Source organism: Scyliorhinus torazame, chromosome 17 (assembly GCF_047496885.1).
Source record: "Scyliorhinus torazame isolate Kashiwa2021f chromosome 17, sScyTor2.1, whole genome shotgun sequence".
In the NCBI taxonomy this organism is placed as follows: domain Eukaryota; kingdom Metazoa; phylum Chordata; class Chondrichthyes; order Carcharhiniformes; family Scyliorhinidae; genus Scyliorhinus; species Scyliorhinus torazame.
In genome coordinates, this window is record NC_092723.1 from 162,117,375 (window position 1) to 162,133,947 (window position 16,573).

The 16,573-nt window shown below is 43.8% G+C and overlaps 1 protein-coding gene and 2 long non-coding RNA genes across 3 annotated transcripts in view; 2 read left to right on the top strand and 1 right to left on the bottom strand.

Annotated features, from left to right (window-relative positions):
* The window catches only part of LOC140394349 (uncharacterized), a 30,812-nt gene extending 18,543 nt beyond the window's left edge, over nt 1-12,269 (top strand). The window contains exon 2 of the long non-coding RNA XR_011935853.1: nt 3,990-12,269. This is a non-coding gene — a long non-coding RNA (uncharacterized lncRNA). The remainder of the gene's footprint in view (nt 1-3,989) is intronic.
* The window catches only part of LOC140394348 (uncharacterized), a 155,770-nt gene that overhangs the window by 118,785 nt on the left and 20,412 nt on the right, over nt 1-16,573 (top strand). The window lies entirely within an intron of this gene.
* The window catches only part of tecpr1a (tectonin beta-propeller repeat containing 1a), a 106,598-nt gene that overhangs the window by 88,325 nt on the left and 1,700 nt on the right, over nt 1-16,573 (bottom strand). Inside the window, exons 3-8 of the mRNA XM_072481548.1 lie at nt 14,200-14,432; nt 13,027-13,209; nt 11,520-11,642; nt 9,958-10,080; nt 8,806-8,980; nt 4,890-4,990 (exon numbers count right to left, since the gene is read on the bottom strand). Of these exons, the coding sequence (XP_072337649.1) occupies nt 4,890-4,990; nt 8,806-8,980; nt 9,958-10,080; nt 11,520-11,642; nt 13,027-13,209; nt 14,200-14,424 (930 nt within the window). The 5' untranslated portion in view covers nt 14,425-14,432. The remainder of the gene's footprint in view (nt 1-4,889; nt 4,991-8,805; nt 8,981-9,957; nt 10,081-11,519; nt 11,643-13,026; nt 13,210-14,199; nt 14,433-16,573) is intronic.

The window sequence follows — 16,573 nt, forward strand, 5'->3', positions numbered from 1 at the left end:
GATAGACCAGGTTAGGCTACGCAAAGGATGGGTGGGGCAGGTGTTCCATTCGGGGCTAGGTGCGAAAAACAGGGGGGTGGCTATATTAGTGGGGAAGCGGGTAATGTTCGAGGCAAAGACTATAGTGGCGGATAACGGGGGCAGATACGTGATGGTGAGTGGCAAACTACAGGGGGAGACGGTGGTTTTGGTAAACGTATATGCCCCGAACTGGGATGATGCCAATTTTATGAGGCGGATGCTAGGACGCATTCCGGACCCAGAGATGGGAAAGCTGATAATGGGGGGAGATTTTAATACGGTGTTGGAACCAGGGCTGGATAGGTCGAAGTCCAGGACTGAAGGAGGCCGGCAGCAGCCAAGGTACTTAAAGATTTTATGGAGCAGATGGGAGGTGTAGACCCGTGGAGATTTAGCAGACCTAGGAGTAAGGAGTTCTCGTTTTTCTCCTATGTCCATAAAGTCTACTCGCGAATAGACTTTTTTGTGCTGGGAAGGGCGTTGATCCCGAAGGTGAGGGGAACGGAGTATACGGCTATAGCCATTTCGGATCACGCTCCACACTGGGTAGACTTGGAGATAGGGGAGGAAACAGGAGGGCGCCCACCCTGGAGAATGGACATGGGACTAATGGCAGATGAGGGGGTGTGTCTAAGGGTGAGGGGGTGCATTGAAAAGTACTTGGAACTCAATGATAATGGGGAGGTCCAGGTGGGAGTGGTCTGGGAGGCGTTGAAGGCGGTGGTTAGAGGGGAGCTGATATCAATAAGGGCACATAAAGGGAAGCAGGAGAGTAAGGAACGGGAGCGGTTGCTGCAAGAACTTTTGAGGGTGGACAGACAATATGCGGAAGTACCGGAGGAGGGACTGTACAGGGAAAGGCAAAGGCTACATGTAGAATTTGACTTGCTGACTACGGGCACTGCAGAGGCACAATGGAGGAAGGCACAGGGTGTACAGTACGAATATGGGGAGAAGGCGAGCAGGTTGCTGGCACACCAATTGAGGAAAAGGGGAGCAGCGAGGGAAATAGGGGGAGTGAGGGATGAGGAAGGAGAGATGGAGCGGGGAGCGGAGAGAGTGAATGGAGTGTTCAAGACATTTTATAAAAAATTATATGAAGCTCAACCCCCGGATGGGAGGGAGAGAATGATGGGCTTCTTGGATCGGCTGGAATTTCCCAAGGTGGAAGAGCAGGAAAGGGTGGGACTGGGAGCACAGATCGAGGTAGAAGAAGTGGTGAAAGGAATTAGGAGCATGCAGGCGGGAAAGGCCCCGGGACCGGATGGATTCCCAGTCGAATTCTACAGAAAATATGTGGACTTGCTCGCCCCGGTATTGACGAGGACCTTTAATGAGGCAAAGGAAAGGGGACAACTGCCCCCGACTATGTCTGAAGCAACGATATCGCTTCTCTTAAAGAAGGAAAAGGACCCGCTACAATGCGGGTCCTATAGACCTATTTCCCTCCTAAATGTAGATGCCAAGATCCTGGCCAAGGTAATGGCAATGAGAATAGAGGAATGTGTCCCGGGGGTGGTCCACGAGGACCAAACTGGGTTTGTGAAGGGGAGACAGCTGAACACGAATATACGGAGGCTGTTAGGGGTAATGATGATGGCCCCACCAGAGGGGGAAACGGAGATAGTAGTGGCAATGGATGCCGAGAAAGCATTTGATAGAGTGGAGTGGGATTATTTGTGGGAGGTGTTGAGGAGATTTGGTTTTGGAGAGGGGTATGTTAGATGGGTGCAGCTGTTGTATAGGGCCCCAATGGCGAGCGTGGTCACGAATGGACGGGGATCTGCATATTTTCGGCTCCATAGAGGGACAAGGCAGGGATGCCCTCTGTCCCCATTATTGTTTGCACTGGCGATTGAGCCCCTGGCGATAGCGTTGAGGGGTTCCAAGAAGTGGAGGGGAGTATTTAGAGGAGGAGAAGAACACCGGGTATCTTTGTATGCGGACGATTTGCTACTATACGTGGCAGACCCGGCGGAGGGGATGCCAGAAATAATGCGGATACTTGGGGAGTTTGGGGATTTTTCAGGGTATAAATTGAACATGGGAAAAAGTGAGTTGTTTGTGGTGCATCCAGGGGAGCAGAGTAGCGAAATAGAGGACCTACCGTTGAGGAAGATAACAAGGGACTTTCGTTACCTGGAGATCCAGATAGCCAAGAATTGGGGCACATTGCATAGGTTAAATTTAACGCGGTTGGTGGAACAAATGGAGGAGGATTTCAAGAGATGGGATATGGTATCCCTGTCAATGGCAGGGAGGGTGCAGGCGGTTAAGATGGTGGTCCTCCCGAGATTCCTCTTTGTGTTTCAGTGCCTCCCGGTGGTGATCACGAAGGCTTTTTTAAAAAGGATTGAAAAGAGCATCATGGGTTTTGTGTGGGCCGGGAAGACCCCGAGAGTGAGGAAGGGATTCTTACAACGTAGCAGGGATAGGGGGGGGCTGGCACTACCGAGCCTAAGTGAGTATTATTGGGCCGCTAATATTTCAATGGTGAGTAAGTGGATGGGAGAGGAGGAGGGAGCGGCGTGGAAGAGATTAGAGAGGGCGTCCTGTAGGGGGACTAGCCTGCAGGCTATGGTGACAGCCCCATTGCCGTTCTCACCGAGGAACTACACCACAAGCCCGGTGGTGGTGGCTACACTGAAGATTTGGGGACAGTGGAGACGGCATAGGGGAAAGACTGGAGCCTTGGGGGGGGGTCCCCGATAAGAAACAACCATAGGTTTGCCCCGGGGGGAATGGATGGGGGATATGGAATGTGGCAAAGAGCAGGAATAACGCAACTGAAAGATCTGTTTGTGGATGGGGAGTTCGCGAGTCTGGGAGCGCTGACCGAGAAATATGGGTTGCCCCAAGGGAATGCATTGAGGTATATGCAACTGAGGGCTTTTGCGAGGCAACAGGTGAGGGAATTCCCGCAGCTCCCGACACAAGAGGTGCAGGACAGAGTGATCTCAAAGACATGGGTGGGGGATGGTAAGGTGTCAGATATATATTGGGAAATGAGGGACGAAGGGGAGACTATGGTGGATGAACTAAAAGGGAAATGGGAAGAAGAGCTGGGGGAGGAGATCGAGGAGGGGCTGTGGGCAGATGCCCTAAGCAGGGTAAACTCGTCGTCCTTGTGTGCCAGGCTAAGCCTGATTCAGTTTAAGGTATTACACAGGGCGCATATGACTGGAGCACGGCTCAATAAATTTTTTGGGGTGGAGGATAGGTGTGCGAGGTGCTCGAGAAGCCCAGCGAATCATACCCATATGTTTTGGTCATGCCCGGCACTACAGGGGTTTTGGATGGGGGTGACAAAGGTGCTTTCAAAAGTAGTGGGGGTCCGGGTCGAACCAAGCTGGGGGTTGGCTATATTTGGGGTTGCACAAGAGCCGGGAGTGCAGGAGGCGAAAGAGGCCGATGTCTTGGCCTTTGCGTCCCTAGTAGCCCGGCGCAGGATATTGCTAATGTGGAAAGAAGGTGGAGACCTGGATAAATGACATGGCGGGGTTTATAAAGCTAGAGCGGATTAAGTTCGTCCTAAGGGGGTCGGCTCAAGGGTTCACCAGGCGGTGGCAACCGTTCGTCGAATACCTCGCAGAAAGATAGATGGAATGAAAAAAAGAAGGCAGCAGCAGCAGCCCAGGATCTGGAGGGGGGGGGGGGGAGGAGGAGGAACCAGAAGGACTCTCAGGGTTGTTAATATATACTGTATAATATGTATAGGTCGTTGCTACAGATAATTATATATTGGACTGTTAAATTATATTTTTGGAGAGTGTTACTTGTGATAAGGCAGTTGCCAATTAGGGTTAGTTTTCATTTTTGTTATTTATTATTTATTCATTTTTTGTTTATAAAATAGGTCATTGCTATTTGTGTTGTTATAATATTGTGTAAAGGATGCACAATGTACTGTGTTGGTTGACCAAAAATTTTCAATAAAGTATTTATAAAATTTTTTTTTAAAATCCTAGGAGTTATATCACCAGCGATGTGTAAGTGCTCCAATACCAGTGTCCTCTCTCAGGCCAACATCCCAGTATCGAGGCCCAGCTACGCTCGGCGAGCTACATCGTCCACATGCCTGACACAAGACTGCCAAAACAAGCTCTCTACTCAAAACTTTGTCATGGCAAGCGGTTACCGGGAAGGCAGAGGAATCATTTCAGGGGCGACCTCAAAGCTTCCCTGAGAAACTACAACATCTGCATCAATATGAGGGAATCTCTTGCTTGACATCACACAAACTGGAGAAGAAACGTCTACAAAAGTGCCAACCATTTTCAATGTCTCCAACAGGTCCAGATGAATCCAACTGCAAACAGCAGAAGGAACATGCCAAAATCTGAGCATCCCACCCACCCACCCCATCAAACACCACCTGCCCCACCTGTGGCCGTGTGTGGATCCAAAATTGGACATTTTAGTCACCTTAGGTCCCACAGAATGGAAGAAAGTAACCCTCGGTCCAGAAGGACTACCTCAGAAGAAGATAAATCCAAGCCTTTTTCTATTTGTCGCCTTAGCCATTCCTTGTCAAGATGGCAAGAGTTGCATGTATGCAAATGGTAGGACCAATTTCAGCTCGAGTTAATAATATTGATTTGTTTTAAAAAGCAGATGTATTTTGAGACTGTTCCTACAAACCCACAGCTAAAGTGAGCTAGTTCCCACTGCCACTTGCCAACTCCACCCCCCACCCTCACTGATAGCTCACTTTATAAATGCACCATGTAGTTACAGCACTGACCATGCAGAGCACAAAAGATCCCAAATTCACATCTCCGGCCTGCTTTGTTCCCTGATCCCAGCAGAGATAATAATGCATAAATTATTTATTATATTATGGTTTAAAACATCTACAGTGTACTTACTCTTCTGTCCCGCGTGATAGCCCACAGCACATTAATGCCCACGGAGGCCTGAACAAGACCATTTTCAGAGTTTGGTGGTTCAACAATCTTCCAAGAATTCCCTGTGGACCAAGTAACAAAGAAAAAACTTATAGCATTCATGGCATGGCTTCAGAAGCAGAACTGCACATTGTCACGGGACTGTTATTTGACCGACATGCAGCATTTCAAATTATGAATAAACATATTAGATTGTGCCCTTGCAGAAAGGCTGAAGTAATATATAATCTGGAGGGAGATACCGTAACATAGACATTGAAGAGAGAGGGGCTCTGGCCTCTTCAGTGAACTCCAGTTGTCCAGATTTTCTCATGATTTCACTGATTTGATCTGGCTGCCACCAACAAAGCCAACATTTGAACTCCAGTCCTAAGCTTTAGACCAATCCTCCTGTGGAACCTCTGCACTGTGACTGCCAAAACTGGACTTCCTGACTTGCCACCAGGTCTGAGGTGGCTGATTCATGCATTGACTCAACTGGTGACCATCCCTCACCATGTGTTCTTTTACTGGTGTATCACCTTCAGCCACACTCATAGGGTCTCTCCAATATCCCCTCCATCAAAGGGAATGTCATTATAGTGTATCCTCAATGCAATTGTGAATATACAGGCAACATTTCATTCCCCACATAGTTTCCATCTGTAGCGAAGCTACAGCTTCATCAGATTTTACCAGCTCCAGCCAATCTCTTTGGACGATTCATTTGTTTCTCTGTAACCCAATCAAATGAGGAAATGGACCCTTCACCTCAAAGTTTAGCAGTTTATGAGTCAGACTGTGGGCACAATTCCATTCCTTCAAAGTCAATAAAATTGAGATCATGGCTCCAATAGTAATAGAAAGGCGGGGACGGTTATCATGGCACAAACAACTTGGCACGGCTGGGTGTATGAAGGCCCTGCAAAGCCCTTGTTTAAATAACATACTGCATTCTCCTGACTGACCGCTGACCAAATTGACAGACTGGCCAGTGTGCGAATGCAATTGGGGAGCGGGAGGGTGCAACAGGGGCCTTCTGGGGGATCCTGGTAATTAAGAGTGATATTTATAAGCTTGAGTCTGCATTTGGTGGGGTAAGGAAGTCAGAAGCTTGGAGATGGTGCTGTGGGACAGGATCTTGTAAGATTAGTGGGGCTATTAACACATCATCTTTTGCAACCCCCCACCCCCAACACACTCAGTTTCCGCATAGTGGGGGGCAGTTAAAATCAGGGCCCATGTTTGTTGTCTTTTTTGAATTTTTGTGAGCCTGGTGTTTGTAAAGAGCTGTTCTTCAAATTGTTGCTTCATAATAATAATAATCGCTTATTGTCACGAGTAGGCTTCAATGAAGTTACTGTGAAAAACCTCTAGTCGCCACATTCCGGCGCCTGTGCGGGGAGGCTGGTACGGGAATTGAACCCGCGCTGCTGGCCTTGTTCTGCATTACAAGCCAGCTATTTAGCCCACTGTGCTAAACCAGCCCCATTGTTGATAGATCCTAAATCAGAACATCAAGATCCATTAGTATTAACAGCTGCATTATGTATGTGGATGGAAGCATAGGTAGAACGTTCATACGTTGTGTGATGTTCCATGATGTGGAACTAATTGGCCCATGATGACAAGCCGCTTGGCACTTCCGGAATTGCACTGACGCCGACTTCAGGAGCCTTTACAGCTCCAAACATCATTGTACTTGATTAGGGACACATTTTTTAGCAGTGTCATTAACTTCTTTACCCAGAGAATGGTTAGAATGTGGAATTCACCAACACGTGGAATACGTGAGGTGAATAGCATAGATACATGTGAGTGGAAACATAGAAAATAGGAGCAGGAGGAGGCCATTCAGCCCTTCGAGCCTGCTCCATCATTCATTATGATCATGGCTGATCATACAACTCAATAGCCTAATCCTGTCTTCCCCCATATCCTTTTATCCCCTTTGCCCCAAGTGCTATATCTAAATGCTTCTGGAAAACGTACAATGTTTTGGCCTCGACCACTTCCTGTGGTAACGTTCCACAGGTTGACTACCCTCTGGGTGAAGACATTTCTCCTCATCTCTGGTCTAAATGGTCTACCCCGTATCCTCAGACTCCACCATCGGGAACATCCTTCTTGCATCTACCCTGTACAGGCCTGTTAGAATGTTATAGGTTTCTATGAGATTCGCCTCATTCTTCTGAACTCCAGCAAATACAACCCTGACCAACTCTCCTCATACGTCCACCCTGCCATCCCAGGACTCAGTCTGCACTTACTCTAGAGCAAGAACACCCTTCCTCAGATAAGGAGGCCAAAACTGTACACAATATTCCAGTTGTGGCCTCACCAAAGCTCTGTAAATTGCAGCAAGACATCCCTGCTCTTGTACTCAAATTCTCTCTCAATGAAGGCCAGCATGCCATTTGTCTTCTTTACTGCATGCTGCACCTGCATGCTTACCTTCAGTGACTGGTGTACGAGGACACCCAGGTCTCGTTGCACATTCCCCTCTCCTAATTTATGCCCATTCTGATTACAGTCTGCCTTCCCGTTTCTTTTTAAAAAAAATAAAAATTTATGTGTCTAGTTCTTTATTTTTCAAATTAAGGGGCAATTTAACGTGTACCCTGCACATCTTTGGATTGTGGGTGTGAGACCCACACAGACACGGGGAGAATGTGCAAACTACTCACAGACAGTGACCTGGGGCCAGGTTCGAACCTGGATCCTCGGCGCCGTGAGGCAGCAGTGCTAACCACTGCACCATCGAGCTGCCCTGCCTTCCCGTTTCTGCTATCAAAGTGGATAACCTCGCATTTATCCAAATTATACTGCATCTGTCATTAATTTGCCCACTCACTCAACTTGTCCAAATCATACTGAAGGATCTCTGCATCCTCCTCACAGCTCATCATCCCACACAAATTTGGTGCCATCTGCAAATCTGGAGATATTACATTTTGTTCCCTCATCTAAATCATTAATATATATTCTGAATAGCTGGGGTCCCAGCACTGATCCCTGCAGTAGCCAACTAGTCACTGCCTGCCAATTTGAAAATGACCTGTTAATTCCTACTTTTGTTTCCTGTCTGCCAACCAATTTTCCATCCATCTCAATACACTACCCCTAATCCCATGTTTTTTTAATTTACAACCTAACTTCTTATGCGAGACTTTGTCAAAAGCCTTTTGAAAGTCCAAATATACCACATCCATTGGCTCCCCCTCATCAACTCTACTAGTTACATCCTCGAAGAATTCCAGTAGATTTATCAAGCATAATTTCCCCTTCATAAATGCATGCTGACTCTGTCCGACCCTGCCACTGTTTTCTAAATGCTCTGCTATAAAATCTTTGATAATGGATTCTAGGATTTTCTCCACTACCAACATCAGGCTTACTGGTCTATAATTACATTTTCTCTCTACCTCCCTTTTTAAATAGTGCAGTTATGTGAGCTACTCTCCAACCGGCAGGAACTGTTCCAGAATCTATAGAATCCTGGAAGATGCCCACCAACGCATCCACTATTTCTAAAGCCACTTCCTTCAGTCCTCTGCGACAATAGATCTTGAAAAGCAGAGGAGGGAGAAAGGAATGAAGCTTATGTTGCTCGGATGAGTTAAGGTAGGGGAGATGTGCATAGTGTACACACCAACATAGATAACAACAATGTCAATTGGGTTATTTTTAACTGCGACGAGTATCTTACTGTTCCTGATTCACAAGACACAGAGTACAAGGATTTTAAACTGGAGCACACACATTGGGCCAAACAGTCTGTTTCTGCACTGTACACTCTAATGTTATTCTATGCATCTACCCATTCAGTGAGGATCCTAATTTTGACGTCCTATTTGACATTAAGCATGGGAGGACATTCACAATTGAAACGGTGTACCTTTAGGGTTCTCTCGGTTTACTCCCTCCCTCACCATCAGCTGACCTTCCCATAATACAGCACACAAAAGGTCACTTGGTCCACAGGTGATCTGAACTACTTCTCCAGGAGTCTGAATTTCAGTCCACGACGAACCCTCGGGATTGTGATCATTTACATTTTCTCTATAAAACACCTGAAAGAAACCAAGCACTAAATTATGCACTATGCTGATTAAACCTAGGAGCTGGATAGATTTTCCGGCATCAAATGTGTCCTTTAAAGGATCTAGGTGTCCTGAAAATGTCTTAAGGGTGTTCTGGCTGCAATGTTCAACCGTAGCAGTTTCTTACCAACTTTGGAAAGAAAAAGAAATAATTCTTAAAAGATAATTTTAGGAAAAGGTCAGAAGTTTGTGGCTTGTGTGGCGTTAGTCTCAATATCGGGGTAGGAACACTGCCGTCAAAATCGAAAAGCTTGCAGAGGGATGGGGGAAGAGAATCACACTCTTGATTGCTAGCCGGTCACTCCTGATGGAAGTGATCATGCATAGATAAGATCCGGTTTGATTATGCTGCTTACACGGATATTTTTCTGACCTGGAGCATGGCTGGTTTTATGGGCATGGGGCAAATTTACCTTTGGACCAGCCCAAAAAGCAGCAGAAACGTGAGTGATGGTGGCCACGGGCAATGTTCTCCTGAAGCTGTGTGGGTGCATGGTTGCATAGCATGGACGCCTTCTGTGATAAATAATGCATGCGATCGGGCAAAGAAATGTAAAGGAACTGTGCTGAAAAAAGCCAGCTGCACACAATTACTAAATTTAAAAGTGAACATTGGTTATGGATGTGAAGCCAAAAGAGAAAATGTTGGAAAATCTCATCAGGTCTGGCAGCATCTGCAAGGAGAGAAAAGAGCTAACATTTCGAGTCCAGATGACCCTTTGGTTTCAGATTCCAACATCCGCAGTAATTTGCTTTTATCCAGTTGGTTATGGATGTAACTTACTTGCGTTTTAAACTCTGCAATTGTTTGCACTATTTCAGCCTATTCCACTCCGGCTGTGCTGACAAATGGGTGAAAAACACACGTAAACTTCAGGCTGTTTTTTTATACTGAGAATTTTGCCAAAACGATTTTCATGACATTTACATTTCTGAATTCATCGTACCTTTCCTTGTACTGTAACTGCCCAGACTGAAAGATGTCCTAAAGGTTCATCAGTGATTTCCCATCCTCCTACTGCAATATCATTAAAGGGGTCTGGCAGTTGCCCACTCTCAAGCGAGGGAATCTGGAAAGAAAAGACCTGACTGAAAAGACTTCATGTAACAAACTTCCACTTAGTTGTTTCATTCCAAGTCAGTCAGTTTAAAAGTACATAAATTGAAGGAACACTTTGCACTCAGTACATTAGTTACAAATCTATATTGGTATTGACAATACTGTGAAAGTATATCTCTGGGATTAAAGCCTCATGACTTCTTTCACATCGTTAACAAATTGAGACCTTTGGTTTAATGTTACTTAACGCTCAGGCTCGGTGTCAAATTGTGTTCCCATAATCATGTGAAGAGCAAGAGCTAGTATTTGCTAAATGGATGCCAAATGTCTCTACCGAACTGAGGCGCGACACAAAAAAAAAACACATGCCAACATTTTTTTTTAATGTATCCATTCACAGGCAAGGTCAGCATTTTGAGGATGGTAGTTTCAAAGCCCCCATTTTTGCTCCAGATTGATTAAATTAACTGAATTTTTATTCCTCTGCTGGTGTGATGAGATTTGAACTTGTGTTGCCCAAGATTACTAGTCCAGCAACATAACCCGTACCCAGCAATGTCTCAAGGGCAGCCTACACATAAAGTCAGTGCACCTCCTGCATAACTGTTGGACAAGAAGCTGTGTCAGTGGATAACCAGATGAGTTGTTTGGATTGGCCTTTTACAGCAAATCACTAGTGTCATTCGGTTTTAAGTTGCTCTTTTCTGTACTCAAAACATGAAATACCAGTGTGCCAACTTTCAAATTGTCCTACTCAAAAAGGCAATTGTGTCACAATGCAATTCTGCACCCTAATGTGAGATTGAGGAGGAAATACTCTAGATTGTTAAAGTATGCAACTTATACCATGTGAAAGACCGGAAATCTGTAACTGTTATGGAACGATACAGCACCGAAGGAGGCCATTTGGTCCATCGTGCCGATGCTGCTTATTTACAAAATAGTGCATGAGACATCCCTGAGGCCAAACACTATGTCCCCAGCAGAGCGCAGTTGACATGGAATGGGATTCTTTCTTTTCCACCTCACCTGAGGATGTGTATGTGCTTTCAGAAAAGTTGGTAATGATTTATCTTTTGCAAAATATGCTACTCTTGTCTAAATTGCAACATAGATTCAGCATGCATTACCCAATAGAAATACCTAGGGTAATTGCAATACCATCAGTGTAGCATGTTCTAAAAATTTCAATCTATGTTAGAGGTTTATAATCACATGAAAAGAAGCAAGAATCAGTACTTGCTGGAAACTGAATGCAGAAAATGGGAAAATGAATTCAATTTACAAGTCCCTCACTTGCAAGTCAATCCAACTCACCTACTGAATAAACACGTATTCCTGTCATGTGCCTTCCATTTAGAAATCTCTCTCTGCAAATTCACACAAGGATCCATTCTGAATTATTATTTGAATCTTAACATTACCTGAAGGATAGACTAGTTTACGAACCTTCGCCCACATGTCACGCGACTTGTATCTTCTGTATCGGATCCATCGCCGCCGACGCACACAAGAGTTCCACCGCTTGTCTTTCGTGTAAGTAGCAGGAAAATCAAGGGCATATGTCCAACCCTGAAATGGCAAACACAAACATCTTTGGGTCACCTGTTACAGGCTTAAAAACTTGCACCATAAAATCACTGTCACAGGCACAGTTGGGCTGAATGTCTTCTTTCTGTGTCTTTGGAATCCTCAAAACAAAAATGAAATCAATAGAGCTGCTATATACAAATACGCCAATGATCTCTCAAGAGGCCTTTTCTCCTAAAGAGGTGGGGTCTCAGATAGAGATGGTGTTGTAGACACTTTGGGGCATTTTATTACATTAAGGGCACTATACAAGTGCAAACTGTTATAGTGAAGCAATGATTTTCCCGAATAAGCAAGAGTGGCTGTATGAGAAGGAGCTCACATGTGTTTGTAGAAATTTTTCATGACAGCAACACTTTCTGCAGTTAGTATGCAAAGTTGTCTTGTTGCAAGCAAGTTAGTAGATACTTTATTGTGCAGTGTAAAGGGTTATATTAATCTTCACAGGTGTTAGCAAACAAAGACATTTTAACTCAAAATCTTAAATGTTATTCAGTGAAGGGAATTCGACATTTACCACAAGGAACACAAATCTGTAAAACAAGATGCAAATGAGCTTTTAAAAAGATGTATGGTTCTGAATTTTATTAAACATTCATTATTAATGGACTTTGCGTTAAAGTACTCAGATTATTTGAATATATTTTACTCAATACTTAATTAGTATTAACCCTTTCTTTCTCTAAAGGGCAGATCTTACAATAGGTGGGATGCTATAATTCACCAGGTGACAAACAACAACTATTTATCTACTAAGTTTATTTAAAACAATTAGACATACACTCAATAGGTCTTAATGTTGATTTGTTCAATTGTTCTCAAGAGAAATAGAATGTGTTGTTGGATATACAACTTTGCAATTAATCATTTCAACTAATTCAAAGTGGTCCTTCATGAAAGATTATATTAAAATCAAGGCCTTATATTTGTTTAAATCCCTCCGTTCACCTCTGGAGATGTGATGCACAATGTAAATGGATCTCTGCCCTCTGAGGTCATTCCTGGAAGGACATGCAACCTGAATCACAAGGTGTGGGTTCAGGTCTAACTTCAGGGAGTTAAGCATAAAAATTATAATGAACTTTCGGAGGTGTTGTCTTTCAAATAAGATGTTAAACCGAGGCACTGTTTGTCCTCTCAGGTGGGCGTAAGAGGTCTCATGGCAACTATTGTGAAGAAGAGTAGGCAAATTATCCTCAGCTCCAGGCCAGTATTTATCCCTCAATCAACATCATAAAAAATGTGTTGTAACATTTAGGTTCCAGGTGAAATTGTGTTCTGAGTGCTTGTTCAGGTGAGTTACCAGTTTATCAGTTGTCTTTCCCTGCATGCTCATCATAAACAGACACTTATTGTAACCTCTTACCCCTTTTTCTGTTGGCTCTCCTCCAATATTTTCATCCACGTACCAGTCAGATTCCCACTGCCAGTGCTGTGACACAAGTTTAAATTCATCCAGCGGTTGGTGAATCAAGCCTGCAACATTGCTCCATTGCCAGCGGTCACTGGGCAGAAGGCGGTCACTAAAACCATCCACAGGATTCCAGCGCTATGCAAGAGAGAGTAATCAAATATCGGAGGCATAACACACACAGAAGCCATGCACTTTTAGAAGGTGTAGTTACAGGAGTTTATCTTATTTGTAACATAGCACAGCCATAGATATAAATACTCGCATTCTCCTCTGATCATATCTATTTCCATGGCTATTGGTAGCTAAATAAGTAACTGAATAATAAATTTCTGTTCACAGGGCACAATATTGAATTTCACACTCAACTGGTATTTAAATGCGATAACTCTTTTATACTGTTACAGAGCAGTCAACTCTGAATGCCCAGAACTTATGCAGTCAACAGCACTGCCAAATATCGCCATAACCAGGTTTGGATTCTAAGAGGTCAGGGGAAAGATAAATGAACTCAACTGAGTCTTGGCCAATTTTTCTTCTGCCATTAACATTAAATTAAAAAACAGATGAACTGGTCACTCAATTCAGTGATTTGTGGGATCTTCCTGTGCAGAAAAATGGCTGTATCATTTACCTACATAACAAAAGTCATTGTACTTCAAAACAATTTATCACAGTAAGTGTTTAGCGATATTTCAGAAATATATCTAAATATATGCTTTTTCTCTTGATACTATATTGGACATTATGCCCCATCTCAGTCAAAAAGCAGCCCTGATAGCAACCAGGAAGACAGATCATATGTCCAGTCATCAAAAGGAAAATGAATGACAATAGTAAGTTGCAAGCACAAAGGCAAATGTTTATGTAATTTAAAAAAAATAAATTTAGAGTACCCAATTATTTTTTTCCATTTAAGTGGCAATTTACAGTGGCCAATCCACCTACCTTGCACATCTTTGGATTATGGGGGCAAGACCCACGCAGACATGGGGAGAATGTGCAAATTCCATACGGACAGAGATTCGGGGCTGGGATCGAACCCGGGTCCTCAGTGCCGTGAAGCAGCAGTGCTAACCATTGCGCCACTGTGCCGCCCTATGTTTAGGTACTTTTAAGGCTCCTTACCTGATTTTCATAGGTCTCTTCTTGGTATCGGATTGGGACCTCGTTCGAATGGACATAGACGTAGATCTGATGGTCACATGCAATCCCCCAACAGCATTGCTTGACAGCTGCCAGTCTCTTAAACTGTAATCTTCCATCTTTGCACAACTCCCAGTATTGGCCGGCCGTAGAGAGACTATGAACTCCCCCATGTACATCCACAGCCCACAGGAGGGAGCTAGGCATGGCCACTTCTAACAAAGAGAAGTGAATTCCATTAATTCAACTGTTCAACTGTCCAGCACTGAACTCCTTCCAACAATGCATTCCAATGTTTCTTCCCAACCCTTCACTAAGCATTCATTTCTGAAAAGCATACGACCAGGGAGCACATTCAGCAAGTTACCCTGAGCAATCTATTGTCATTTGCCAGAATTGATACACCATTCATCTGCTGAATCTATACAAAACAGGATCAAGTTGACAACAGCCTTCAATTAAATTGAAAATTATTTTGAAATTTATGTGGTTGTCAATGAAGGAATTCGAGAGTCCACTAGGGAATAATTATCTGATCCACGTGGGGAAATCAATAAAACCCTCCAAACATCGGTATCAAAGGATTAATGAAAGTCCACGGTACACAGTTTTTGTTCCACAGGAAATCATGCAAGGAGATTCTATGTGGTAGTCCTCATCTGGAAACTGTTTTTAAACAATAATGCATTTTTGGTCATTTCCCCATATCCACAACTACCTCAGTTAGTTCTGTAACGATACTATAGTACAAATGTTATAATTTAAATTAATCAGGGGACATGCATTCCAACCTAATTATGCTGAAAAATGGCATGAAAGAAAGCACAGAGAAACTAATTACATTGGCAGGAGGGTTGGAAACTGTGGGATGCACAGACCTATGATATACGGCAAAAGAACCTGGGGTGAGATGAGAAAGTTGTTATGCAGAGAGTTATGATCTAGGATGCACTACCCATAAGAATCAGACTCCATGGTAACTTTCAAAAGGGAATTGGATATAGATTGGAAAGGAACTATTTGCAGGACTGTGGGAAAACAACAGGTCGAAGATCCAGCACAAAAAAGATGGGCTGAATGCCCTCCTTCTGTGCTATAAACGTATATGGAGCAAAATTGAAACATAATCATTCACGTGCCATAAAATTAACCAATTAAGAATCAAGGGTAAAAATCCAAACCCGAAATACAAAACACAGATCAATTTAGATAAGTGATAAACATATAGGAAATTATTCAACAGCTGCAATCCTATTAAACATCACAATGATACTGCAGTCAGTTCCCAAATAACCAGCCTAATACAGCTTTCACATCGTGGAGTCTTCACATGAAAACTCCACAATGACGCCCTAAAATAATCTCTTTTTCAAAGTTAACTGTAACGAAACCGCAGCTCAGTTTCCAAACCTCAGCTGCTTACTGCAACTAACTGGCTATTTCTCAGTTACTGAAAGACATCAACAACCTACAGCCTTTACAGCTATTTTTACTAGTGCAGATCTGTTTTTACCCAAGTGAGGGTTCAAGTGCTGCTTACTGACATACTGCAGCTTATGAACCTGTTACGTGTGATCCATCCAGCCTTGCTACATCTCTCTCACCACCTTCAAAAGCTGGACTCATCAACTTAGCCTTGCAGCCATCTTCTAACACTTCCTCCTCGTTCTGAAATAAATCACTTTAAACATTCAAATTACTGTGATTAAATGCCCCCTCCACACTCAGGGGCAGGGTGAGGCAGCAGGTCCCAAGTGTACCTCGGCCTGAACAGCAATAGAACCCATGCTGGTAACGTGATTCTGAAAATCATATTAGCCATCGAGCCAATTGAGGTGACAGCCCCCAAAACTACTTTAATTTTTATAAAATTCTGACTTTTGCGACAGTGGTAGATCATTTGAGCACTTTTTAAACTGCCATTGCGCTTCAGAACAGTTCAGCAGTTTCTATTATGCCAAAGAACTCAACTTTTAGTAAGAGAACACAATTTTGCACCTTTACAGAGTAAATGTAGGTTGGACATTAATCTTTCTCAATGGTTACCGGCGGTCTTCTCAAGGTTGAGGACCAAGTACCACTTTACAGTCCACATTCCAATTCTATCTAGACCTACCTACATTTATTGTCTTTCAGACAGGACGCAAGCTACTCACTACAGGATTAAAAAACATTTTTTTAATATAAATTTAGAGTACCCAATTCATTTTTTCAATTAAGGGGCAATTTAGCATGGCCAATCTACCTAGCCTGCACATCTTTTGGGTTGTGGGGGCGAAACCCACGGAAACACACGGAGAATGTGCAAACTCCACACGGACAGTGACCCAGATCGAACCTGGGACCTCGGCGCCGT